The sequence below is a fragment of the Ovis canadensis genome, chromosome 6, assembly GCF_042477335.2.
Source record: "Ovis canadensis isolate MfBH-ARS-UI-01 breed Bighorn chromosome 6, ARS-UI_OviCan_v2, whole genome shotgun sequence".
Lineage (NCBI taxonomy): Eukaryota > Metazoa > Chordata > Mammalia > Artiodactyla > Bovidae > Ovis > Ovis canadensis.
The window spans coordinates 113,816,732-113,839,926 of NC_091250.1; the positions used below are offsets into that span (position 1 = coordinate 113,816,732).

Sequence of the window (23,195 nt, forward strand, 5' to 3'; positions counted from 1 at the left end):
TTTTGTTTAAAAAAAGCTTTTATTCATTTTTGATCAGGGAAAGGACAATCTCAATGTCAACTTGTCACCTAATCATATACTTGAACTTACAAGATTTACTGCCCTAAAGACACTGCACCTATTGACTTGACAACATAACTTAAAATGAAAATCTCCTTTCTGTCCCCTAAGGTTGCATGTTGAAAGAATAAACAATCCCTTGCAATAGCCAACACTGGTACTTGGCTTAGGTTTAAGGTCAAATAGCAAAACAGGAGCAAAACAAGGCCAAAAGCATTATAACTTCATAGCCCATCAAGTACAAACATCACTGGAATAAAGAAAGTTGCAGGCACCAAAGAAAACAAGAGGCAGGTTCATTAGCATTAAAAAATTTACACTTGGTTGAAGGTGAGGTGAACTATTCCACAAGTAAACATGTATGCCAATCCTAATGGCGAACATGAAACCAAAGCAACAAGACCGAAAACATTAAACTCAGTTAACTACACTGAATGTAAAATTCAAAACCTGAACTTATCTAGGATATCCTCCCAAATCTAGAGAGAAAAGGTTTTCTTTTTTTAATGCACCAGGAAGATGTGTTGTAATGACATGACTTGGTCACACTTAAGACTTGCATTTACATAAGAATCAAGGGCTATCCTTCTCCATTATTCTTTTATGTCTGAATGTGAATATGCTCAACTACTCAGCTCATGCACTAATCGCATATAAAAATGACTGAAACCTACTACCCATGCCTTCTAAGAACTCACACCATCTAACAGTTAACACCTAGTACAGCTTCCTAACAATGCCCCAAGAGAAAACATTTTGTTCAGTTTGGTGCTTGCTGTGACATAAAACCAACAGAATAGAATACAATTAATTTACTCAGCTACTACTTCTAATCTTTTAATCTAACTTTTGTTCCAACTTTTAATAACTTCATACCTATTTGCCCAAATTGTTGTGTAAAATCTAACTATATCTGATATTCTTAACCCGTAGCTCCTATAGCACAGTTTTAGCACCCCCACCCCACAATGGGTATATCTGGACATTTTAATGAAGAAAACAAAGTTATGGTATTATGATCAGTCAAAGCTCTTTCTAGCAGACCACTGAATAAAACACACCATTAAAAAATGCCTTTCCGGAGACAAGAACAAAGCAGAACATTTTCTTCATAAAAGGAGCTACCAGCATGCTTTGTGCCATTAAAAATTTACTTTCCAAAATACAACCAAAGACTCATGGTCTACTAGAAAGCTCCCACTAATCACAACAGTATAACTATGCCACAGAAACTTTCATGACAATGTCTCCAGATAGGCAGAAAGGAAACAACATTAAAGGTTATGATGGAAGCCTCGGTTAGAGAGGAAAACGAAGTCTTTAAGAGCACAGAATGCATCTAACAAACAAGGGGAGCAGAGCAGACACTGTAGCTGGCTATTCACAAAGGACCAGTTCTCTCTTCCTATGGAGCAAGACTCCCTACAAAATAAACTGTGCGTTAATTATTGCTGATTTAAAATTACACTTTTACAGAGCTATTTAGTACCTGACGCAGAAAAACAATCACATAAGGAAGCATTTATTTGAGGTTTAACATGTAATCATACAAATAAAGTCTGTATAAACACAAATCCACAGTCATAACACAGATAGCAAAAGACAAAGTAAAAACAAAGAAAACTAATTGGCGGCTATATACAGTTGGACACAAATTGTGTCTTGTACACTAGAAAGTCTTTTACAAAATAATCATCTTAGATCAACAGAAGACCAATCTTCAATGTCCTCCTGCAAGATGGTTACTTTAGCAATCTCTTCCTAAAAACAAAAACAAAATAGCAATTAGACTTGTGCAACTCCGGCAAGCCTTCTAAGGTCCACTTTCATGAATTGTTTTAAGTTCTCACTTTATTCTTTTCTTCAATAATTAAAGATCACATGCAAATTCATTGGCAAAATGCAGTTTGGGTAATTATAATCATCATCATCATCTCACTTTGAAGTTCCCATATGATACCATATTAAAATTACTTAAAAATATTAAAATTTACTTAAAAAATCAGGGAACACAATCTTTTTTTTTTTTACAATCTTTTCATATTCACAGATTGAACTGTGCTAGATGCAAGGTTTACTAGAAGTGTCTCTAGTAAGCCATGTAAAATTCTATTACAAACATGAATTTCTAACACGCTTGTATTTCAAGGCAACAAATTGCTATGTGCATATGATCTTTAATTTAAATCCCAGATTTTAAAGTTCTTGTTTTGGTTTGTAGATTTCACTATTAGCTATAAAAAGAAAAAGCAAGCATTAAATCTTAAAGAATGAACACTTAAAATGAGGCTCCACAATTGAAATACAACACTAAACAGAAGACCAAAATGATTAAGCTGTAAAAAGGCATTTATGTACTTTAACTCCTGTAAAAAACCATTTAAGTTAAGTTTAGACACTTAATCTTCAAAAAGATTAAAAAAGAAGCCAAAGTCTGAAGTTTTCCACTTTAATCTTTACGCTGGTACATGAAGTTGGAAGAGACCATACCACAGGACAGCGTTTTCTGGTGTATGCCTTGCGCTCTGCCCGCAACGTGCGACCCCCAGAGATAGACGTGGTCAGGGTGACACACGGCCTGCAATGAAGTTCCCGCTGGCGGGTACAAACAAGGTATAATGTCAGAGTTAGAAGACAACATTCTTGTTTTCCTTAAGTTGTACCCATTTCAGTACTTTACCTGTTAATAGTTCTAAAAAGTTTAATTATTCCTCTAGACCACCTGGTACACAAAGCAAACAGAAAAACTCTTAAGTTTTTCTGTTATTACTAAAGAAAGTGAGATAAAACTTTAAAGTTAAAGATCTATAGACATTTTAGGCAAAACAGGCTCATAAAGCAAGTAAAAATTTAACAATTTAGTAAAAACACGCTACGTGGTATTTTGTTTTTACTCATTTTCATTTGTCTATTGATCTTTAAATTAAATTAGACATTTCCACTGGTTTCTTGAACTCTGATACACACCTGTTTTCTGCAGTGTCCCCTTTAATACGGCTGGTAATTGTTTTGGTGATTGCCACCCCCTCGGGATGCCTTGCCGTAAGTGCTCTGTTGGCCTATGTGGAAAAGACAAAAAAATTACACTTAGCTTTTAATGATATGGTTTTGCTATATATTTAAAAGCTATTAGATATGCAAAGTTCTGCATGCCAAATAGTAGAATTAAGACATTTTAAGTTACTATAAATTAGGCACATACCACATTCTAGAATGCTCATAATAACCAGTCACTAAGTCAGTATAACCCCGTGACTATTACATCTCAAAAATTTAACTCTAAACACGTCTATAACACAATCTCAGAATTGAGATGAATCATAATACCATTGGTTTATGAAGTTAAATAAATATTCTTACCACTGTAGTCTGCATATCCCTGTCCATATCCATAGTTCCCATAGTTATACCCAGTATAATCATAGCCGCCATAGCCACTATAGTTTTGATCACCACCATAGGCACTATTGTAATTTCCATATCCTTGATCATAATAGTTATTAAATCCTTGGTTCCAGTTTTGGCCCTGACCTGAAACAATGCACAATGATTGTTAGGAAACAACTTCTGACCCCCAATCCTAAAATAAAATGATGCATTCCTGTCCCTCACCCTGGAAATCTTAAAAAGGAAGAATGGACATTTACAGTGCTATCTGGTCAAGAAAATATCACTACAGTTATTTAAAAAAAAAAAAAAAAAAGGGTGTGTGTGTGTCTATCAAGTCCAACTGTGCCAGTATCAGGCTTCCTAAATCTAATGGGGGATAAAAAAAATCAAGGGGACAGCAAGCATGTTTAGAACAAGGACTCCTGCCACAGAAAACCTGTCATGCCAAGGTGTATCATGTAATCTTATTACATTCAATGGGACTATTTTCCCATCAGTACTGACACTGTCAGAGTGGCTATTCTTTGAAGAAGTGAAACCAGTAAAACAAAAACCCATGGACTAAAATGAGCGTGCTCTAACAGTTTAAATTTGGCTTTACTCTCCAATGGGCTTATTCATATTTAGCAGTTGATAGCCTAAACCATTGCCTCATTTCCCTAGAATTAGGTCTCACCTCGGCCTCGACCCCTAGTACCACCTCGCCCACCAGCTGCAGCACCTCTTCCTCCCTTTTGTTGTTGCTGTTGCTGTCTATATACCTCTTTAGGTTGTGCAACTTTGATTTCACACTAAAAACAAAAGATAAAAAGAAGACAAAACTGTTACCACTGTTCTAATGTCAAGCCATTTTTTTCCTTCTCAAAACAGGTTATGAAATTCCCTTAAAACAAAGAAACCCACCCCACTGTTCACTGAATAGAATCCAAATGGCTTTACCTTCCCAGAACCAATTTGATGGTATCTGCTTTCTAACAATTTCTTTACTGGCTCCTCGTCTGTATATGTAATAAAGCAAAATCCTCTTCTTTCATTTGTTTTTGTATCCATAGGAAGTTCAATATTTTCAATCTGAAATCAAGATGCACACTCAAGATCACCCAGTAAAGGTAAAAAGCTACCAAAATATTTTAGAATGACACTCACAAGCTTCAACAAAGTATGTTACTCTTATGAATTGACTTCTGTATAAACTGCTTCATTATCAACATCAAACTAGAGTAACCTGGCTTATCTACAAAGCGTTTATTTAGAGGGGAGAGGAAAACCTCAACAGCCTCTTGTACCCCACAGATGCCACTCCAATCCTGACCACACCAAAGCATCCACCTTTTTGCTGAAATAAATTAACTATTAATTTCCATTAATTTAGATACTAGTTTCCATTTTAACACATAAAGCAGTGATAAGGGAGGGACTTGAGCAATGATTTAATTCCACCCTGACCGAACTCTTTTTTCTGTAAGAACTGGGCCAGGGACAAAACATTATATAAATGTATCGAATGAGAATACACATAAACAAAAGCACAGCGCACCTCTCCAAAGGCTCCAAAATATTCTTTAATTTGTTCCTCCGAAGTATCTGGGCTCAATCCACCCACGAAAACCTTTTTGGGGGGTTCCTTCCCTTTTAAAGCTTTGGCCCTTTTAGGGTCTATCAATTTGCCATCCAGTTTGTGTTCTTTCAGTTCCAAAACCTAGAAGACAGATTTACGTGATCTGACAACATACAATCAACCCTCCGAACGACTTGCAAAACGCACACAAAAAGCACGATGCAAACAGGTTCATACCTTATCAACACTAGCAGCATCCTTGAAAAGCACAAATCCAAATCCTCGTGATCTTCCAGTAACAGGATCTGTTTTAATCGTGCAGTCCACAACTTCCCCAAATCGAGACAAATATTCAGTTAGATCTTTCTTGCTTGTATCCCAGCTCAAGCCTCCAATAAACATTTTACTAGAAATAAAAGTTGTTTATTTACAAACAGCAGTAGCTAAAACGGTTAAAGTTACGTTTACTACAAACTCTAAGCGCGGGGAAATTCATATCCATGTACAAGTAATTTCACCTGTTTACAAACACACAGGAACCAAAGACCACAAAAAGCCCCAAATTCCATCAAGGTCACTTATCCAAATCTTTGCTCTCCACACTGCATCAGGCAAAGTTTAAGCGAGGCCAACCAAACACGTTAAAAAACCGTTCCGAACTAGTAAAATGCAACTTTCTAAACTGAACGCCCACTACTCAGGTTCACCGTCTTCCTCAGCTGTCAAGTCAACGTTCCACCTGAACAACTCATCATCACGCATACTGGAGATCTGGGCACCAGTCGCGTACAGGTTCCCAAACCAAGGGTCCCCCTACACCCTCCCCAGAAAAACTGCCCGGAGCCCTAACAGACACAGTGAAGAGGCGGCGCCAGCTGCAGCGTGCGGCGCGGCCGGCCCGGCCCCTCCCCCTCAGGCCCCACGCGGCGCCTGCGCACTCTGGCCCCGGACGCCGCCGCCCTCCGCCTCCAAACCCGCTGCCCTTCCCCCACCTTCCGCGGGGCTCTCCAGTCCCCCCGTCCGTCTCCTACTTTCCTCTTCCCTCCGATCTAGTGGGGTCCGGCGGACACGCAGGAGAATCGACTCGGGGCAAGAATGGGGGCGGTGAGGGGGGAGGGTAGCGCGCGGCTCCCGAGGGACGAAGGGCGCGTGCGGCGCGCTGGGGGAGGGGAAAGGAGGGGAGAGGCGAGAAGCGTGCGGTACCCGTCATCCTGCTGGTTCTTGCTCGCGTTGATCTTGGATCCCTCTGCGAATTCCTCTATGTTGCTGTACTCGTTCATGTCTTCCATAGCGGCGGAGTGGTCGGCCGGAAGGTGCTGGCGCGCAGACCGAGTCGCGGCAGCAGCGGCGGCGGAGCGTTGTATGGAGCTGGATTTAAAATGGCGGCGGAAGAGATCCGGGCGCCGCCTGCGCCCTCCCTTTATAGCCGCCCCGCCCGCCAATCGGGAGGGCTGCTGGGCGGTGACGTGGCGCTGGGCCCGGCGCGCCCCCTGCCGGGCGGAGCTGGGAGCGAGCGAAGGGAGGAGCGGGGCGAGCTGCCGCGGCGGCCGCGGCCGCCAATGGGAAAGGCTGCGGGAGGCTAAAGTAGCGGGAGCGGAGGGGAACAATGGCGGCGGCACATGGGAGAGTCGGGGCGGGACCTCCATCGCGGCCCTCCTGCTGAGAAGCGAGGTCGCGAGTGGAGGGACGCGGGCTTGGGAAGGGAGACGCGTCAGAAGAGAAACGACGACGGGGCGAGAAGTCCTGGGGTCAGAGTCCCGAGCAACGCCACAGTCCCTCTTGCCTTGAGAGCCTTTTGTCTCTGGCGTCCGGTCCAGCCCACTCCCAGCCAAGAGCCGTCAACCCCGCCTTTTTCCGCCCTCGGTTCCCCCAGCGCAGAGCTGCTGCTATCGATTAGCACCGTAGCCGCGCCGCTCCGGAAAAAGGCGGACTGCGCCCGGCGCCGGCGGCTGAGGCGGCGAGCGCGCCGGCCGTCCGCCCGCCGCGCGCACGCGTGTTTTGTCCTCGAGCTGGCTGGAACCAGCCGAACAGGAAGCGGGCGCGCGGCGGCCTCTCCGGGCGGCCGCGCGGCGCGGACGCCTCTTCCGCTGCCGCCCAAGGCGCGCGGGCCGAGGGGGGCGCGGCGGGCCTCGCGCTAGCCGATCGGCCGACGCTGTCCAGCTGACCGGGACCTGAACGGCCTCCTTCGGTGGCTGAGGAACGGGAGGAGGGGCTCGGACCCGGATGGATTACTGTAAAAAATGCCAAAGCCGAAGCAGTGGGCGGGGAGGGAGGGGGCTAGGTGCCGTAGAGGGCAAGGGGCACTCACATCCCCGGCGCGCCACTCGCGGGGCTCCCGTCTGCACGTGCCCCGAGCCTCTCCCGCTCGCTCAACCAGTCTGCGGAGAGCGCGCGCCCGCGCACCCGTCTCCCGCGTTCGCTTCTTTGTTCCCGCCCACGCGAGGTCCCATTTTGACGGATCGTGTTCGAGGCCCTCTAGCGGCCAATCGACGTCGGCACCGTGCCTCGCCCCGCCCCCTCGGAACCTCGTGAGGACCGCCCTCTCTTTCTGCCCACGTGGTCTGGGCCTCCCGCCCTGGGCAGCTGGCGAGTTCAGGGTCCTTGGGCTGCGGATTTCTCTACGTCCGGAGGCGCTGACCAGTCCTCTCCGCCTCGTGCGTCAGGCCGCGCTGCGGTTATCCGCTCCGGGACCCTTTTTCAGGGCCACCAGAAGCGCAGCCCTTTGCTGGGGGCGCTGCCGGCGCCGCCCTCCGCCCTCTCTACCAGTAGGCCGATTCTCTTGGTAGCAGTCGGTGGGGTGGGGAAATGGTCGTGCTTTCGGTGCCCGCCGAAGTCACTGTGATCCTGTTAGATATCGAAGGTACCACAACCCCGATTGCTTTCGTGAAGGTGAGGGGCGGAAGGGAGCGGGGAAGTTACTTACGCTTTAAACCAAAAATGTTGAAAGTATCGCAGACCTTGCACTAGAGACACGAGGAGTGGGAGAGACGGTGTGGCTTTGCTCCGACTCTGGGGTGGGGAGGAGGTAGTCTGCGGCGGATTGCTGGATGCTTTTTCTCCTCATCTTCACCTTGCCCCATCGCTGCCCTCGGTTTTTTGCAGGTGGGTGGGAAGGGACGGAGGTGGTGGTGAAGAAGGGCGGAGGAGGGCAGGTCCGCGGCGGCAAGGTGAAGAGAGGTGGGCGCCGCCCGCGGGGCAGGTGTGCGCCCCGTCGCCCAGGTGACAGCCTCGTGCCAATATGGACCTGGGGAGTCGGCGGCCGCGATCTAGTAGTCCCTGAGGCTTCCAGTCTCGCAAAATGGAAAGACTGAAGTGTCAGGATGACTTTTCAGGTAGCCTTGGTGTCTTAGGCAGTAATGGTTATTCTTCGCCTTTTCACACTCTTGCTGTTCGTGGCCGAGCCTCTCACTGAATGTTCCTGGACTAGGTTAGCAACGGTCTAGATTCCGTCCATTTTCCTTTTTTTAAAAAGGAGACAAAGTTCTTACCCAAAGTTGTCTAGGATAGCAGTGCTAACCAAGTTGTCTACAACTAGTTCACAAACTTAAAACTTTACATTAGAGCAGGTTCCTTTTTTATATGTGTTGTATTTGTCAGGATGATTAAATATCAGATATTAATATAATTTTAAAAAGGATCTCTCAGGCCTAGTCTTCTGTTTATTTGACTTTTAGAGGTTTAAGATAAAAGTTCTCATAGAAGTGCTTGTGTGCAATAATTGAGATACCGTTTACAAAGTAGGGAAAACCTGTCTTTCAGCAAACTGAAAGTCTTAGTTTTAATTTAAAAAAAATTTTAAAGTTACCTGTGAAGAATGTTTTTCTTGATCTAGGTTATAAAATAAAATTGTTGTACACTTTTAGGTCTCCACTGTGACAACCACTTACAAATTCTTTAGAAGGATCACAATACCTTGACATCCAGTAAAGTGTCTTAAGAAATCTAGGGTTTTTTTCCAAGTTTTTAAGTACACGTGACACTTTCTGCAGAAATATTCAGAATTGCCCAAATGTTGATAACTGAGTCGACTTTTCTTTCTCTTGTTGATTGTGACAAAATAACTCCTTTCTTGTAGTTTTCAAGGAAAAGAAGGATTCTGCATTTTTATGGTTCATAATTTACAAGTCACAGTCTTGCTTTCCACTGTTATCAGAAAACCAGGAATGATGACAAGTAGTAATATGGCATATGTACCATTCTTGGAAAATCTATTTAGGGAGAAGATACCTCATGCAAATCAATTTTATAGCAAAAAATAATACATCTCTCTCTCCTTTTTAAATCCACTGTGTCTTCTGCAAGATGAGCTGAGCCACTTCTTGGAATCTTTGTTTATGACAGACTTATTCTGAGATCTTTCTGAGAATAAAAATGCCTTAATGGTCTAAATAGATTTCTTTTTTTTTTTTTTTTTTTTTGCGTTTGAGACCAGACTGCAAAAAAATCACTCAAGGATCTTGTTTTAAGGATAATTTCTTAGGCTTTGTCTATAATCAGTTATTATTTTTATTCATGTTAACTACTATAATTGTCTATTTAAGTAAAGTAAAGTCGCTCAGCCACCCCATGGACTGTAGCCTACCAGGCTCCTCCATCCATGGGTTTTTCCAGGCAAGAGTACTGGAGTGGGGTGCCATTGCCTTCTCCAAAAGTTAGACTAGAATGGTAATCATCTGATCTGTCTCAAATACATGAGTCATGGATGGCTATAATTTCAAAACTAATGTTTAATAATGGCAGAGTGATTTTAAAGTATGCTAATAAACATTTTGGAAGCATGTATTCTATGAAGATGGTACTGCAAACAGATTCATAGTCCTGTATCATCAGACTGAATCTGTTATGTTTGAGGTCAGTTGCTGATCTTGTTTCTCAGTACAGTGAGTGAGTATCATTCATATGTTCCTGCCAGTATTTCTTCATAAATGTCATAACATAAAAATAAATTTAATATCTGCAATATATAATTCGTCTTAAAATTTATCATGTAATTCATATCAAGAATAATCTGGGGAATTTTGGTAAAATGTGTTCATGTTCTAAACCTCACTCCCAACCCTCTGAGAGCATTTAGGAGTATGTGTGTGTCAGGATGTTTTTCTGTGAATAATGAAGCCCCATCATTATTGTCTATTTGCTATGCATTAAATGATCAAAACCAGTGTTTCTGAGAGTATGTTCAGAAGAACATTAGGTCTTTGTGGATGTTTATTGTAACTATACAGAAAAAGATTACTAAATGCATTTTGAGAAAATGGTCTGTGCGTGTTTAACCAGGTTTCTTTATTGCACACCTTCTCACATCCTTTATATCATACACACACTTGCACACATAATGCTTTGTGAACCTTCAAGAGACTAGCATTTCACAAATTTATTTGAACCAAGAAATCCTTTAACACAGTGTCTGTATCTTTTGAATACCCTTTAAAGAGATGCTAAATTATATCCTTGGACCTCGGTTCTACTTTGGGCTTTAGTGTGGAAAAGATAAAAGGAAACATTGAGATGCAACTGGTATACTTGACTACAAGTCAGGTTGTGTGCACTGTTTGCATATTACTAATAGGAAACAGGCTCTGAAAAATTGAACGGTATGCCTGGGATTTGAAACCAAATTGTCTTGACACAGCACCTCTTAATCTTTCCATTATTGCGCTCCATCTCTGAAATGGGACAGACCCACCGTGCTTGTTCAGTCTTCTTTGCCTGGTCTTGTGGGTGTTAAATGACACAGCTGACACGAGAGCACTTTAATCAGTAAAAAATACCATAAAAGCATATGGTGGCAAATTTTAGTTTACACCACCTCTTGGTGATAGGTTTAGGAGTACACCCTTGGAACAGAGTAACTATACTTTATTTGGGGGTTTGGTTCTACCATCAGTATACACTGTGAAAATTGAGTATTGTCAAAAATTGCCGTAGAGATTGTCATACTGAGTGAAGTAAATCAGAAGGATATCCTATGACATTCCTTGTATGTGGAATCTAAGAAATGATACAAATGAACTTACAAAACAGAAAGAGACTCACAGACTTAGAGAACAAACAGTTTCGGGCTGGGGAGATGGGGAGAGGGGAGGAAGGGATAGTTAGGGAGTTTGGGATGATGTGTACACACTGCTGTAATTAAAATGGATAACCAACAAGGACCTACTGTACAGCACAGGGAACTCTGCTCAATGTTATGTGACAGCCTGGGTGGGAGGGGAGCTTGGGGGAGAATGGATACAGGTATATATATGGCTGGGTCCCTTTGCTGTCCACCTAAAACTATCACAGCATTGTTAAAGAAAAGGTTTAAAAAATAAATGCCTTTGAAATACCCTTAGGAAGCCAGTCCTCTCTGGAGACTGATTCCTTCTTTCTGTAAATCCCATGCAGCCATTTTTCCTTCAGAGTTGAAACATTGCTGCTGCTTCTCTTGAGCACTGGAGGAAGTAGTTGGTTTAGGATTAGGTGACGTAGATGAAAAACATATTGTGTCAAACACTAGGCTCACACTGAACCATTCATGCTGTCAGAGACACTGGGGAACTGAGACTGTCTCAGGGAACAGAATACGTTCTGTGAGTGGAAGGGCAGACAGGTTAGCAGCACTGGTTTTATTTATTTTTTCCCTTTCTCTCTCTCTTTTTCCCCTTGCTGAGTAGTTAAAGTTGAAGGTGTCTATGATGCAACTTATAACTTTATAAGATGCACTAACTCCTAGATATCTTACAGGATTCCATAGAATCTTCCCAGTCTGGAAATGTGTTCTGTGAGCAGCCTGATGCTCTGTCAGGGCATGCCTTTAACGCTTAGGCTACAGACAATAATAAACAGTGGTTTTACTTAACTGCTAATATATCTTATTTTCTTCGAGTCAGAATGGTCAAATTTCTGGAGCGAGAAGGGTTCCTAGTTTGGGCCATCTAGTCAGTGTCACAACCAGCTAATTAATTTCTCATATGAATCAATGAATGCCTAGAGGCATGTCTTTGTGAGGGTCATCACAACTAGTTGGGGGCAGAGCAGCAGTAGAGCCCAGCTTTCCTTCGATGGTTCCCAGTGCATCTGAGTCCTCAAAGCCATCAGTCCTGCCCCTCACTGCAGAACATGCCTTTTCTTTTCAAGCACTGACTTTGATCCTCTATGGTGGTGATCACTCAGCATTTTTTGGTTATATAAACCATCAGCGGGCTTTCCCGATGGCTCAATGGGTGACAAATCTGCCTGCAGTGTAGGAGACACAAGAAACACAGGTTCAACTCCTGGGTTGGGAAGATGTCATGGAGAAGGGCATGGCAACCCACTCCAGTGTTCTTGCATGGAGAATCCCATGGACAAAGGAGCTTGACGGGCTACAGTCTAAAAGGTCGCAGAGAGTCAGACATGACTGACTACACACACAGCATCAGTAGAGTTGGGGCAGGCATAACCAATAGAATTTATTGTGTACTGTTATTAAGTTATAAAGTAAATTAGAATTTAAAGATGAGGTTTAAATAAGTATAAATGAATGGGTTTGTATTTTCTTCCCTTATCCCTTTGAATCATCTTGCCTGCACCCCATGGAGCCACCACAGATCTTTGTCCGTGGTGATGTAATACTCATTTTTCTGATTTTTTGCATTGTGTTATTCCAATGATTTTAGTCTGTAAGCTGCGAAATAACACCATTCCAGTCCTGTGGTTGTCCTGTCAGGAACCTTCAAGTATTGTTTTTGAGTTGGGGAAGATGATCTCTTGTTTCTGAAAATGCTCTATAATTTGGTGCTTTTCCTGTCATTACACGTCAAATTAGTACTTGTAACAACAGTTGGGGCAGTTATGATCTATGAAGTCACTGCAAACACCACCTTAGCAAATACTGAAACATTGTCCTTGGAGAAGATGAAGGGAGCGGTTCCTGTGAGCCTCTGGTGGCAGCTGATGGCTAGGTAACCTTGTTTTGTGTGTTTCTGTTTGTCTTACTTAATACATATCATTGACTCCCTAACACTGAGCTCACTGCCAATGGCACTGTAACCTAGGCTTTGCTAGAGCTTCTCTAACCACATGTGCTTTCTCCGGGAGGTAGTCTTCTTGCCTTAGGAACACTAGACAGCACTTGAGCACTTTGTGGGCAGTCAGCAACAGAAAGCACAAAATGTGAAAATGTAGTGGCAAACACACTCTGAAAAGGATGCTTGTTTAAAATATGAGAGGTGAGGTAAGGCAAAGCATCACCTTATAGTGGGAATTTGGGCAACTGGTTTTTCACAAGTTTTGCTCTTCTGCTCATGTACATACCTGTTGTCAGAAAAGTGGGAAAGTTCAGTGGATCATGATTTGGAGGTTATGAATAAATTTTAGTAGGTAGAATTTGTAAATATAGTATCTTTAAATAACAGGGATTGGCTGGACAGAGTGTAGTATTTATCAGGATGAGCTTGGTGACTGCAAGTGTGGCTTAGCTTCTGGCTCCCTGAATGATTTATGGCAAGTTATTTACTGTCTTTTGAGTCTGGGTACAGATGTCCTGTACAATGTCCTGTACTGTGGGGGTAGCAACCTCATAAGGCTGATGTGAACATTTAATGAATACTTGTGCTCAAGGATTGTGCTCACTCAGTCATGTCCGACTCTTTGTGACCCTGTGTGTGTACTATAGCCTGCCAGTCTCCTCTGCCCATGGGATTTTCCAGGCAAGAATGCTGAAGTGTGTTACCATTTCCTCGTCAGGGGATCTTCCTGACCCAGGGATCGAACCCAAGTCTCCTGCATCTCCTGCCTTGGCAGGCAAATGCTTGACTACTGAGCTACCTGGGAAGCAAGGAATGAATATTTAGCCCCCTGTATAAAATAAATAAATATATTTCCATCAGTATTTCATTCATTATCAACAAACCTTTTCAGAGAGTAGTGGATGAGTGGCAGTTGTGGGGTATGTTTTTCATTTATGTCTTAGGAAGACTTCAAGACTTAGTGCTTGAAGATAAAGTCTTTGTAATAATTAAGGGACTCAATGGACGTGAGTCTGAGTGAACTCCGGGAGATGGTGATGGACAGGGAGGCCTGGCGTGCTGCGGTTCACGACTGAGCGACTGAACTGAACTGAATAATTAAGAACCTTCTATTTAACTGAAAGTATGAATCTGATTAGAATATTTGTTCCTAGAGAGTATATTAAGTGGGTCGTGGTGAGTACCCTTGCCAGTGGCCCTTTATATCTGTGCTTCTCAGACTTGAATGTGTAGACAAATAATCCAGAGATCTGGCTAAGTAGTTTCTGATTCAGAAGATCTGGAATGGTACTTTTTTTTTTTTTCATTTTTAGTGACATTTGTTGTTTTCTAATTTTACAAGCAGTACATGTTCATTGAAAACGGAAATACATAAAAGCATAAAGTAAAAATTGACAATCACGCATAATTCACACTGGCCCCCTTCCCACCAGAGATAAGTGTTATTTGCATTTTGGTGCATTTCCTTCCAGTGTATACATGTTTGTTTGCTTTCTTTTTCTGGCCAGGCATCTTAAGTTTCCTGACCAGGGATCGAACCTGTACCCCCTGCATTGGGAGGACGGAGTCTTAACCACTGGACCACCAGTGAAATCCCGTAGTGCTTTCAGTGGAAGTATAATTGACCTACAGTACTGTGTGTGTTACAGGTGTCATAGTGATTCAGTATTTCTGTACATTATAAAATGATCATCATGATATGTCTGGTTAACATCTGTCACCATACAAACATACTGTAGTATAAATGGTTATGTTCCTCATGTTGTACATCTCATCCCCGTTTATTTTGTAATTGGGAGTTGGTAGCTCTTAATCTCACTCACCTATTTCATTAATTTCTCCGGATTTCTCCCTTCTGGCAACCGCCTGTTTATTCTGTCTGTGAGTCTGTTCCGTTTTGTTACGTTCCTTCGTTTGCTTTGTTTTTTAGATATGTGAAATCAGGCAGTATTTGTCTTTGCCTTATTTCACTTAGCGTAATACCCTCTAGGTCCATCTGTGTTATCACAGATGGCAAGATTTCATTCTTTTTTTTTTTTTAGTGGCTGAATAATATGGAATGGAAGTTGAGATTTGAACAGGTTTCTGTGTGATGCTGATGCTGTTGGTCCATGGACTGAACTCTGAGTAGTTAGGCTGTATCCCGAAACCAAGATCTGTTAGCGTCCCTCTTTCCTAATGGCTCATTGGAGGTGACAGAGCACACCAAGATAGTGTAGGTGAATTAAAGGAGGTCTGCCATCATTAACAGAACCAAAACCTCTCAGAAGTCAAGTAAATTGACAAAAGAGAGCAAGATAATGAAATAAACTGGCAAATAACAAAGCAATAAGCAACTGGCCACTTCCCCAGCTTTTGCAAATTGTCTTCCAGAAACTGAACTGTAATAATAACTTTCTTTTTTTTTGTTGTTTGTGGAACTTCCCCAACCAGGGATTGAACCTGCGGCCCCTGCAGTGGAAGCTCGGAGTGTTTTTTATTGTTATTTATGTGTTTGCCTGTGTTGGGTCTTAGTTGTGGCATGCAGGATCCAGTTCCCTGACCCGGGATCAAACCTGGGCTTCCAGCAGGGTGGGTGTGAAGTCTTAGCCCCTGGACCACCAGGGAAGTCCAAAGCAATTTTCTTTTATTTTTTTCTTAAATATTTATTTACTTATTTGGTTGCATCAGGTCTTAATTGCTGTGTGTGCTTAGTTGCAGTGTGGCATTTGGGATCTTAGTTCCCCAACCAGGGATAGAACCTGCACTCCTTGCATTGGAAACACTGAGTCCAAACCACTGGACTGCCCCTGGGATTATACTTTTTTTTTTTTTTAAGATTCCATTTAAGGACTGTGGTGGTGTGGAAGTTGGTAAAGACAATATGTAGGAGCTGGAGTTTTACCTTAGAGTACAGAGTTTTTGGCAGTATTTTGAATAAGACCAAGAGAAAAGATGTCTCAAACTTAATCTTCTGCATTAGAAAATCTGAATTAAGCAGAAAAATCTTTGATCCTATCAGTAGAATTTTTTTGAAGTAGCAGATACTCATTTCATTGAAAATCAAAATGATAAAGATATTGATTCAATTTAACAATGGAATCTTGTTTGTATGGGTTTCCCTGGTGGCTCAGAGGTTAAAGCATCTGCCTGCAATGTGGGAGACCTGGGTTCGATCCCTGGGTCGGGAAGATCCCCTGGAGAAGGAAGTGGCAACCCACTCCAATATTCTTGCCTAGAGAATCCCATAAATGGAGGAGCCTGGTGGGTTTTCTACAGTCAACGGGGTCGCAAAGAGTCGGACATGACTGAGCGACTTCACTCACTCACTCTCGTTTGTATGCTTTTCTGACGTTTGTTTCTATTGATGCTGTAATTGTGTCACTTTGCCTAGGTTCCTTCAATCTAGAGATTCAGCCTTTTTCATCTCCAAGAATGGGGGGAATAGGATCTGTCATGCTCACAAGGTAGAGAAGAAGATTGAATGAGATAGATACAAAAAACTTTGATCCCTGGATACAAGAAGGTGAGCTTCCATTAGTTCAATTCAGTGGCTCAGTCGTGTCCAACTCTTTGCGACCCCATGGACTGCAGCACACCAGGCCTCCCTGTCCATCACCAACTCCTGGAGTTTACCCAAACTCATGTCCACTGAGTCGGAGATGCCATCCAGCCATCTCATCCTCTGTCGTCCCCTTCTCCCACCTTCAGTCTTCCCAACATCAGGGTCTTTTCAAATGAGTCCGTTCTTCGCATCAGGTGGCCAAAGTATTGGAGTTTCAGCTTCGACATCAGTCCTTCCAATGAACATTCAGGACTGATCTCCTTCAGAATGGACTGGTTGGATTTCCTTGCAGTCCAAGGGACTCTCAAGACCACAGTTCAAAAGCGTCAATTCTTTGGCGCTCAGCTTTCTTCACAGTACAACTCTCACATCCATACATGACCACTGGAAAAACCATAGCCTTGACTAGATAGACTGTTGTTGGCAAAGTAATGTCTCTGCTCTTTAATATGCTGTCTAGGTTGGTCATAACTTTTCTTCCAAGGAGAAAGCGTCTTAATTTTGTGGCTGCAGTCACCATCTGCAGTGATTTTGGAGCCCCCCCAAAATAAAGTCTTTCACTGTTTGCACTGTTTCCCCATCTATTTGCCATGAAGGTGAGCTTAAGGTCCCATATACTTTTCTGTATCCAGTGAGCACCATTATACTTGATGACCATTACACTAATCTGTCCTTTTGCTTATGGCAGGAGATGGCTTAAATAAATAACTTAGTCATGAACTGGGAGGGGGCGGACTTTGAAAAATATGAAGCCCAGTAGAAACACGGATTACAATGCAGGAAGTATCAGACTGTTTGGAGACAGAAAGCACTTGTGAAGAGTCAGTATGGAAAAGGGGGCGCTAACATGTACTGAAACTCACTGTGATTGCCTCTACCTGTGCTTCTGTGGCTCTGGGCAGAAATAGGTCAGGAACGAGGCACAGAACATGACTGCTCTCAGACAACTTGCACTGGCATGGCAGGATTTCCTGGTTTGATGACTATTCCCCCAAACCTCCCCTTGCTCCGGATTCCTACATGGAGATATACTCATGGTGGATTACAAGAGGATTTTTGTTGATTCAACTTGAAACAAGGGGAGGAGCCTTTGGAGAATCACTGTATTGAGCCTGAGTATATCATGAGATGGATTAGAAAACACCTCCAGCCTTAATTTCTGATCTCTTACTCTTCTAGAACCTTCCATGTTATGGCACATGCATAATGTTTCCAGCTGATCAGTCTTCCCTTCCTTTTCCCCACATTTATTTGAATACCTTTCATGTGCCAGGCGCTGCCAGGAAACCAAAATTCTTAAAAGATGCAGTTGCCCCCCTTAAGGAATCAAGTAAGGAAGACAGGTACATAAAACAGATTGTCTTTGCACCATTGAAATCCTTTTGGGTTTCCTGTTGGGTCAAAGATAGTTTCAGCTCCTCAACTTGAGTGAGTCAGCTTTTCCAACTTTCTGTGCCTCAGTTCCTTTATGCTCTTTTTTTGTAAATAACTGATGATGCCCATTTGGGTCATGCCAATCTTTCATGCCACCACCATTCCTCTAGCTTGGGATGTCACACCTTTTCCTCTCCAAGTGCAGTTTGGTTCCATGTACCCATTGACTTAAAACATGTTTAAAACGTATTTCTCGTGCTAGGCTGTGGGAATATACAGGTGATACCTGCTTCTGCTTTCAAAGGACTTGGGTTTAAGTGGGAATTTCCGAGTCCTGTCTCTCCCTGCCCCGCAGTGCCGTGTATTTGCCATCATAGCAGATGCTGCCTTGCGGTGTCGTCTGTGTGTGCTGTCTTGCCGCCGTGCTGAGAGCTCCTTAAGGGCTGAGAGCAGAGCCTGGCACGGTGCTCGCACATACGGCGTTCAGCAAGTGCTTGTTGATGGCGTTACGATGCCTTCCAGACTGGGCCCGGGAGGGCTGGCGTTGTTTGCTCCCACTTCTGCTCTCCTTGCTCTTTCAGATTCCCTCAAGGTGATATTTTATCTTATTTGCACAGCATGCTATGTAACTGTTGTGTTTCTAGAGTGATATTAGAACTTTCTTTGACCCAGCATTTCTAAAACTGATGAGTTTTAGAGAAACTAGTTAACAATGGAAGTTAAAACACCATAAAGTAAATTTTATTAACAAATATCTAAAGAGCTAAATACACTGTTCTTTGGAGACTTGTATCTGTTAATGTGAGGATAGAGGAGTGTTTTTTTTCCCCTTAATTTTTCCACGGAAATTAATTAATGCTTATTATGAACTGCAGACATTACAGAAGAGTACAGTGTAGATAATGAATGCCCCTTTTGCTCCCACCACCGAGCAGTTAGTTTGGTGAATATTCTGATTTTTTTTTTCCCTATGCTTAAAGTCTCTTAGATCCTTGAAGTATATGTAGTCAGATCAATTCCGTGAAAGTGCCAATTCTAATAAATAACCCCTGTTTTGAAAATACATAGATAGGTAAGCCTTTCTTTTGTTCAGATAAACTTTTTAAGGCTATCCTGTGTTTAGCTCTGAAAGGACCTCCCTTCTTTGGTGGTTCTTAAATTTTCTATCCTTAAAGCTCACCCTATGTAACTCCTCCACACTCACAAAAAAGCTATTCTTTTTACAATAAAGGCTTATTTTTGCATACAGCTTTTGATTTTCACATTTATTAACTCATTTAATTTTCATTATTGGTTTTGGTGGAGGTAGGGGTCAGAAGAAGGGTGGTGGCCAGCTCACCCTTATCTTCCTGTGTCCGGTCCTCCGTCACATGGAAAGTCAGTAATATTGTCCTCAGAGGCCCTTCTGGAACCTCAATGGACCCTTCCCAGGGGACTCCACTTTCAAAAACACGGATTGCTTTTCAAAGACAGAATTCTTTAATACAGAAAAGGGTTCTTTGTCTTCTGGGTATGCACGTGAGGGCTTCATTTCTTAACTTGATTTTCAGTGATTCATTATGTGACCTTCCAACAAGTTCCTTTTTTCAAGTTCCTTTTTTTAAGTCTTAAAAAAAGTGTGGAGCTGATACTGAATAAAAAGAGACTAACACATGTAGTTTGAAAACTAGTGGGAATCCTGGCACTGGGACCTGGGTGGGATTTCAGAGAGGAGCTCGTGGTCAGACTGGTGTTGGTGCTGCCGCGCTCCAGGAGGCTGGCTGACTCCTGCCCTGGGCCTTGGCTGGGACCAAGTCGTTGTAACTCTATAAACTAATCAGACCCCTTTGACCAGAAGATCAGGCTCAGGGGATCTGACTCTTTGAACCAAAAAAGGAAAAAGACCTGATTGATAAACTATAGTTTCTTAGTTTATACTTAACCTTTATGTACCTTTGTGAAATGGAGGAAATAAGAGCACTTGTTTCATGGGGTTATTTTGAGGATTGAAATGATGTGATTCAGGTTACTCATTAATCAATGCATTGAGTAGATTTGGAGTGCTTGGGAGCAGTGGCAGATGGTGAGAAGTGATTAGATTCTGGGTGTATTTTGAAGATAGGGCTGACAGCATTTGCTGATGAATTGGTGGGATGTGGAGTGTGAGAGCAAGAGGAGTTGAAGAGGACTCTAAGGCTCTCAGCCTGAGCATCTTGGAAGGATGGAGCTGCCACTTGGCTGAGATGGGACATTGTGGGAGGAGCAGGATTAAGGGCTAGAAACAGGAGTTTGAATTTCAGATATCCAAGTGAGATTTGGGGAAGGTAGTTGGAAGAAAAAAATCAGTCTGGAGTTCAGGGAAGAGGTCCAGGTTCAAGCTGTGGATTTAGGGGTCATTGGCAACAGATGGGTATATGGATGGTGTTGGTGGTAAAGAAAGAGGATGAGATGGTTGGATGGCATCACTCGCGATGGACATGAGTTTGAGCAAGCTCCGGGAGTTGGTGACGGACAGGGAAGCCTGGCGTGCTGCAGTCCATGGGGTCGCAAAGAGTCGGACACGACTGAGCAACTGAACTAACTGCAAAATGGTAGAGAACCTTCTTGCCAGTGCCGGAGACAAGAGATGTGAGTTCGATCCCTGGGTCAGAAAATACACTGGAGGAGGAAATGGCAACCCACTCCAGTATTCTTGCCTGGAGAATCTCATGGATAGAGGAGCCTGGCAGCCTGCTGTCCCTGGGGTTGCACATCATCAGACACAACCGAAGTGATTTAGCACAGCATGGCAACAGATGGCATTTAAAATCATGGATTAGACAAGATCACTGAGGATTGACTGTGGAATGAGAAGTGCCTGGAACGGTGAAGGCTCAGTTAGTGTTGGCAGTTGTTCCCACTATTGCTGTAATTACTCATTATTCCTGTTTATTGGAACAGTTACAGTACTGCCAGGTGAGCCAGAATCTCTCGTTTCTTTTCTTAGTGCAAATCTCTTTGAGAAAAGCTGTATTAGAAATTTCTGTAGGGAATATAATACCGGGATCTGGGGGGTTGGGTGATCCTCCCTGAAGTCATGAACCCACAGAGCTGGATAGACTCAAGCATTGGGCTTCAGTAGACCTGGGTTTGAGTCCTGGCTTTACTGTACCAGCAGTGAAACCTTTTTGAATCTCAGCTGCTTCATTTATTCAGAGAGAGTCACCTTGCACCAATATAGGTGGATTCAAGGAAGTAAATGTCAGTTCCCTCCCCTCCACACTCAACAGGGGCTAGGACTCTGTCCTAGGGCCAGTCAGGGTTCCTGCTCTGAAACTTATGGGATGTTGATGTTCTTTCTCTCTGCTGCTTTTAAAGACCTATCCCAACTACTAGCACTTGTGAATAATGACGACCTTCCCTTGTGAGATGTGATTCATTGCAGTTAATTAGATTACAGTTTATATTTCTTTAATTACAGTTTAATCGTCTTAATGGGATTTAGAAGACAAGTTTGTCTTACAGCATCACATATATTCTTTTTGAATGCAGATGAAGATATTTAGTGTTCATTCCTAAAGGTTTCAGCTTTCAAAGGGGAGTGATTATCTCTGCTTAACCCATGAAAATAGACAGCAGACTTGCCATTTCTGAGCCCTCATGACCCTTTGTAGCAGCCAGAGCTGCAAAACTTCTCTTGGTAGTTCCTCTACCAAGTATGGTCTTCAGGAAGGATATTTAAGGAGCAATTCTAATACTACAACTGTTGAATCTATCTGATGGATGGTGTGGACCACTTCAAGAAGCAGTAGATTCCTCATTGTTAGAAATGTTCAAGCAGGTGCAAATATCCAGTTACAAAGTAAGTAAGTTGTAGAGATGCAGTATACAACATAGTGATTAGAGTTAATGATGCTGTATCGTGTACCTGAAGACTGTGAAGAGAGCAGATCTTAAAAGGTCTCATCACAAGAAAAAAACTTGCTTAACTGTGATGGATGTCAGCAAGACTCACCGTGGTGCCCATTTCTCAGTATATACAAACATTCAACCGACGTGTTGTCTTCGTTGTTTAGTCACTAAATCATGTCCGACTCTTTTGCGACCCCATGGAGTGTGGCTCACCAGGTTCTTCTGTCCGTGGGATTCTCCAGGCAGGAATACTGGGGTGGGTTTTTGCCATTCCCTTCTCCAGAGGATCTTCCTGACTCAGGGCTCAAACTTGCATCTCCTGCATTGGTGGGCTTATCCTTTACCATTGAGCCAGGGGGAGACCAATATGTTGCATAACTGCGACTAACACAATGTTATGTATCAATTTTGTCTCAATTTAAAAAAAGACTATACTCTTTCATTGTAGAAATAGATACCTTAAAAAAAAAAGTTTTTCCCCTCCCTTGGTATCTCATGTCCCAGAGAAAACCTTTGTAACCTGTTATGTCCATATTCTCTTAGATTTCCTGTTATCTGTTTAGATAGTCCCCAAAATATGATTACCCTGTGTTTTCATTTCTTATTTAAAGAATGTGATTGGTTCTTAGGACCCATCAAGCGACTTGATTTTCCTTTGTTTTTTTATCCTCTGGGATTAATACAGAAATAATAGGTCACCAATATTGTCTTTGTGTTGTTTAACTCTCTGCCTGGAAAATGTTAAATTCTCAAATCCTATAAATCATTTGCACCCTGTGGTCCCTTTGGAAAGCTTTTAAAATAGTTTCTTTAAATAGCTGTAGTACTCTAAGTATCACCCATTACCTTTTTATTGCCCATTTTCTTCAAAGGGGACATGAGTAAATATAGCAACAATTTTACTTTTATTGATTCTATGACCTTTTCATTAAAACAGCCACTTGATAATAAAGTAAATCCATATCTAGACTTCTAAACATTTATGAGGCAGCTTCTTTAATTAGATCTTCAGCGATGTGGCCCTTAATGGAGCTCTTTCAGAATGCTATCAGTGGGCTGTGTAGAGTAATATAAACTGCTGCTTGCATAGTACCCCCACTAGCATTTAGTAGGATTTATTGATAATCCTAGTCCCCTGGAAGGCAAATACTGTCGTTTAGTTCTATAGCCTTTTGTCATGTGTGTGTTAGTATCTTGGTCGTGTCCAGCTTATTGCGACCCCATGGACTGTAGCCCACTAGGTTCCTCTGTCCATGGGATTCTCCAGACAAATATACTGGAGTGGGTTGTGATGCCCTCTTTCAGGGGATCTTGCTGACCCAGGGATTGAGCCCAGGTCTCCTGCATTGCAGAGAGATTCTTTACCATCTGATCCACCAGGGAAACCCCTTTTGTCGTGAAAGTGAAA

General features: G+C 42.8%; 2 protein-coding genes across 8 annotated transcripts in view; one reads left to right on the forward strand and one right to left on the reverse strand.

The window, feature by feature from the left end:
- Nucleotides 1-7,900, reverse strand: HNRNPDL (heterogeneous nuclear ribonucleoprotein D like). Of its 3 annotated transcripts, XR_011257837.1 has the most exons (9): nt 6,212-7,852; nt 5,246-5,414; nt 4,988-5,149; nt 4,390-4,521; nt 4,127-4,241; nt 3,421-3,591; nt 3,028-3,119; nt 2,551-2,655; nt 1-1,821 (listed from the first exon to the last, which is right to left on the reverse strand). XR_011257837.1 is itself a non-coding variant. In XM_069594541.1 (8 exons), exons 1-7 carry the CDS (start codon nt 6,652-6,654, stop codon nt 3,049-3,051), a joined length of 1,263 nt encoding a protein of 420 aa, XP_069450642.1. In that variant the 5' UTR covers nt 6,655-7,900; the 3' UTR covers nt 1-1,821; nt 3,028-3,048. The 3 variants fall into 3 exon arrangements, 2 of the variants coding, with proteins under 2 accessions (XP_069450642.1, XP_069450643.1); XM_069594541.1 differs by lacking the exon at nt 2,551-2,655 and having other exon boundaries at nt 6,212-7,900; XM_069594542.1 differs by having other exon boundaries at nt 1-2,655; nt 6,212-7,520.
- ENOPH1 (enolase-phosphatase 1) overlaps nt 6,865-23,195 on the forward strand; it is a 37,200-nt gene continuing 20,869 nt past the window's right edge. Inside the window, exon 1 of one of the 5 annotated variants that reach the window (XM_069594552.1) lies at nt 6,865-7,241. Coding sequence is in view for 1 of the 5 variants with exons in the window: in XM_069594548.1 (XP_069450649.1) it covers nt 7,814-7,897 (84 nt within the window). In the remaining 4 variants the exon portion in view is untranslated. Of the gene's footprint in view, nt 7,898-12,351; nt 12,934-23,195 lie in introns of those variants that run through there. The other 4 variants (XM_069594549.1, XM_069594551.1, XM_069594548.1 and 1 more) reach the window with 4 other exon arrangements.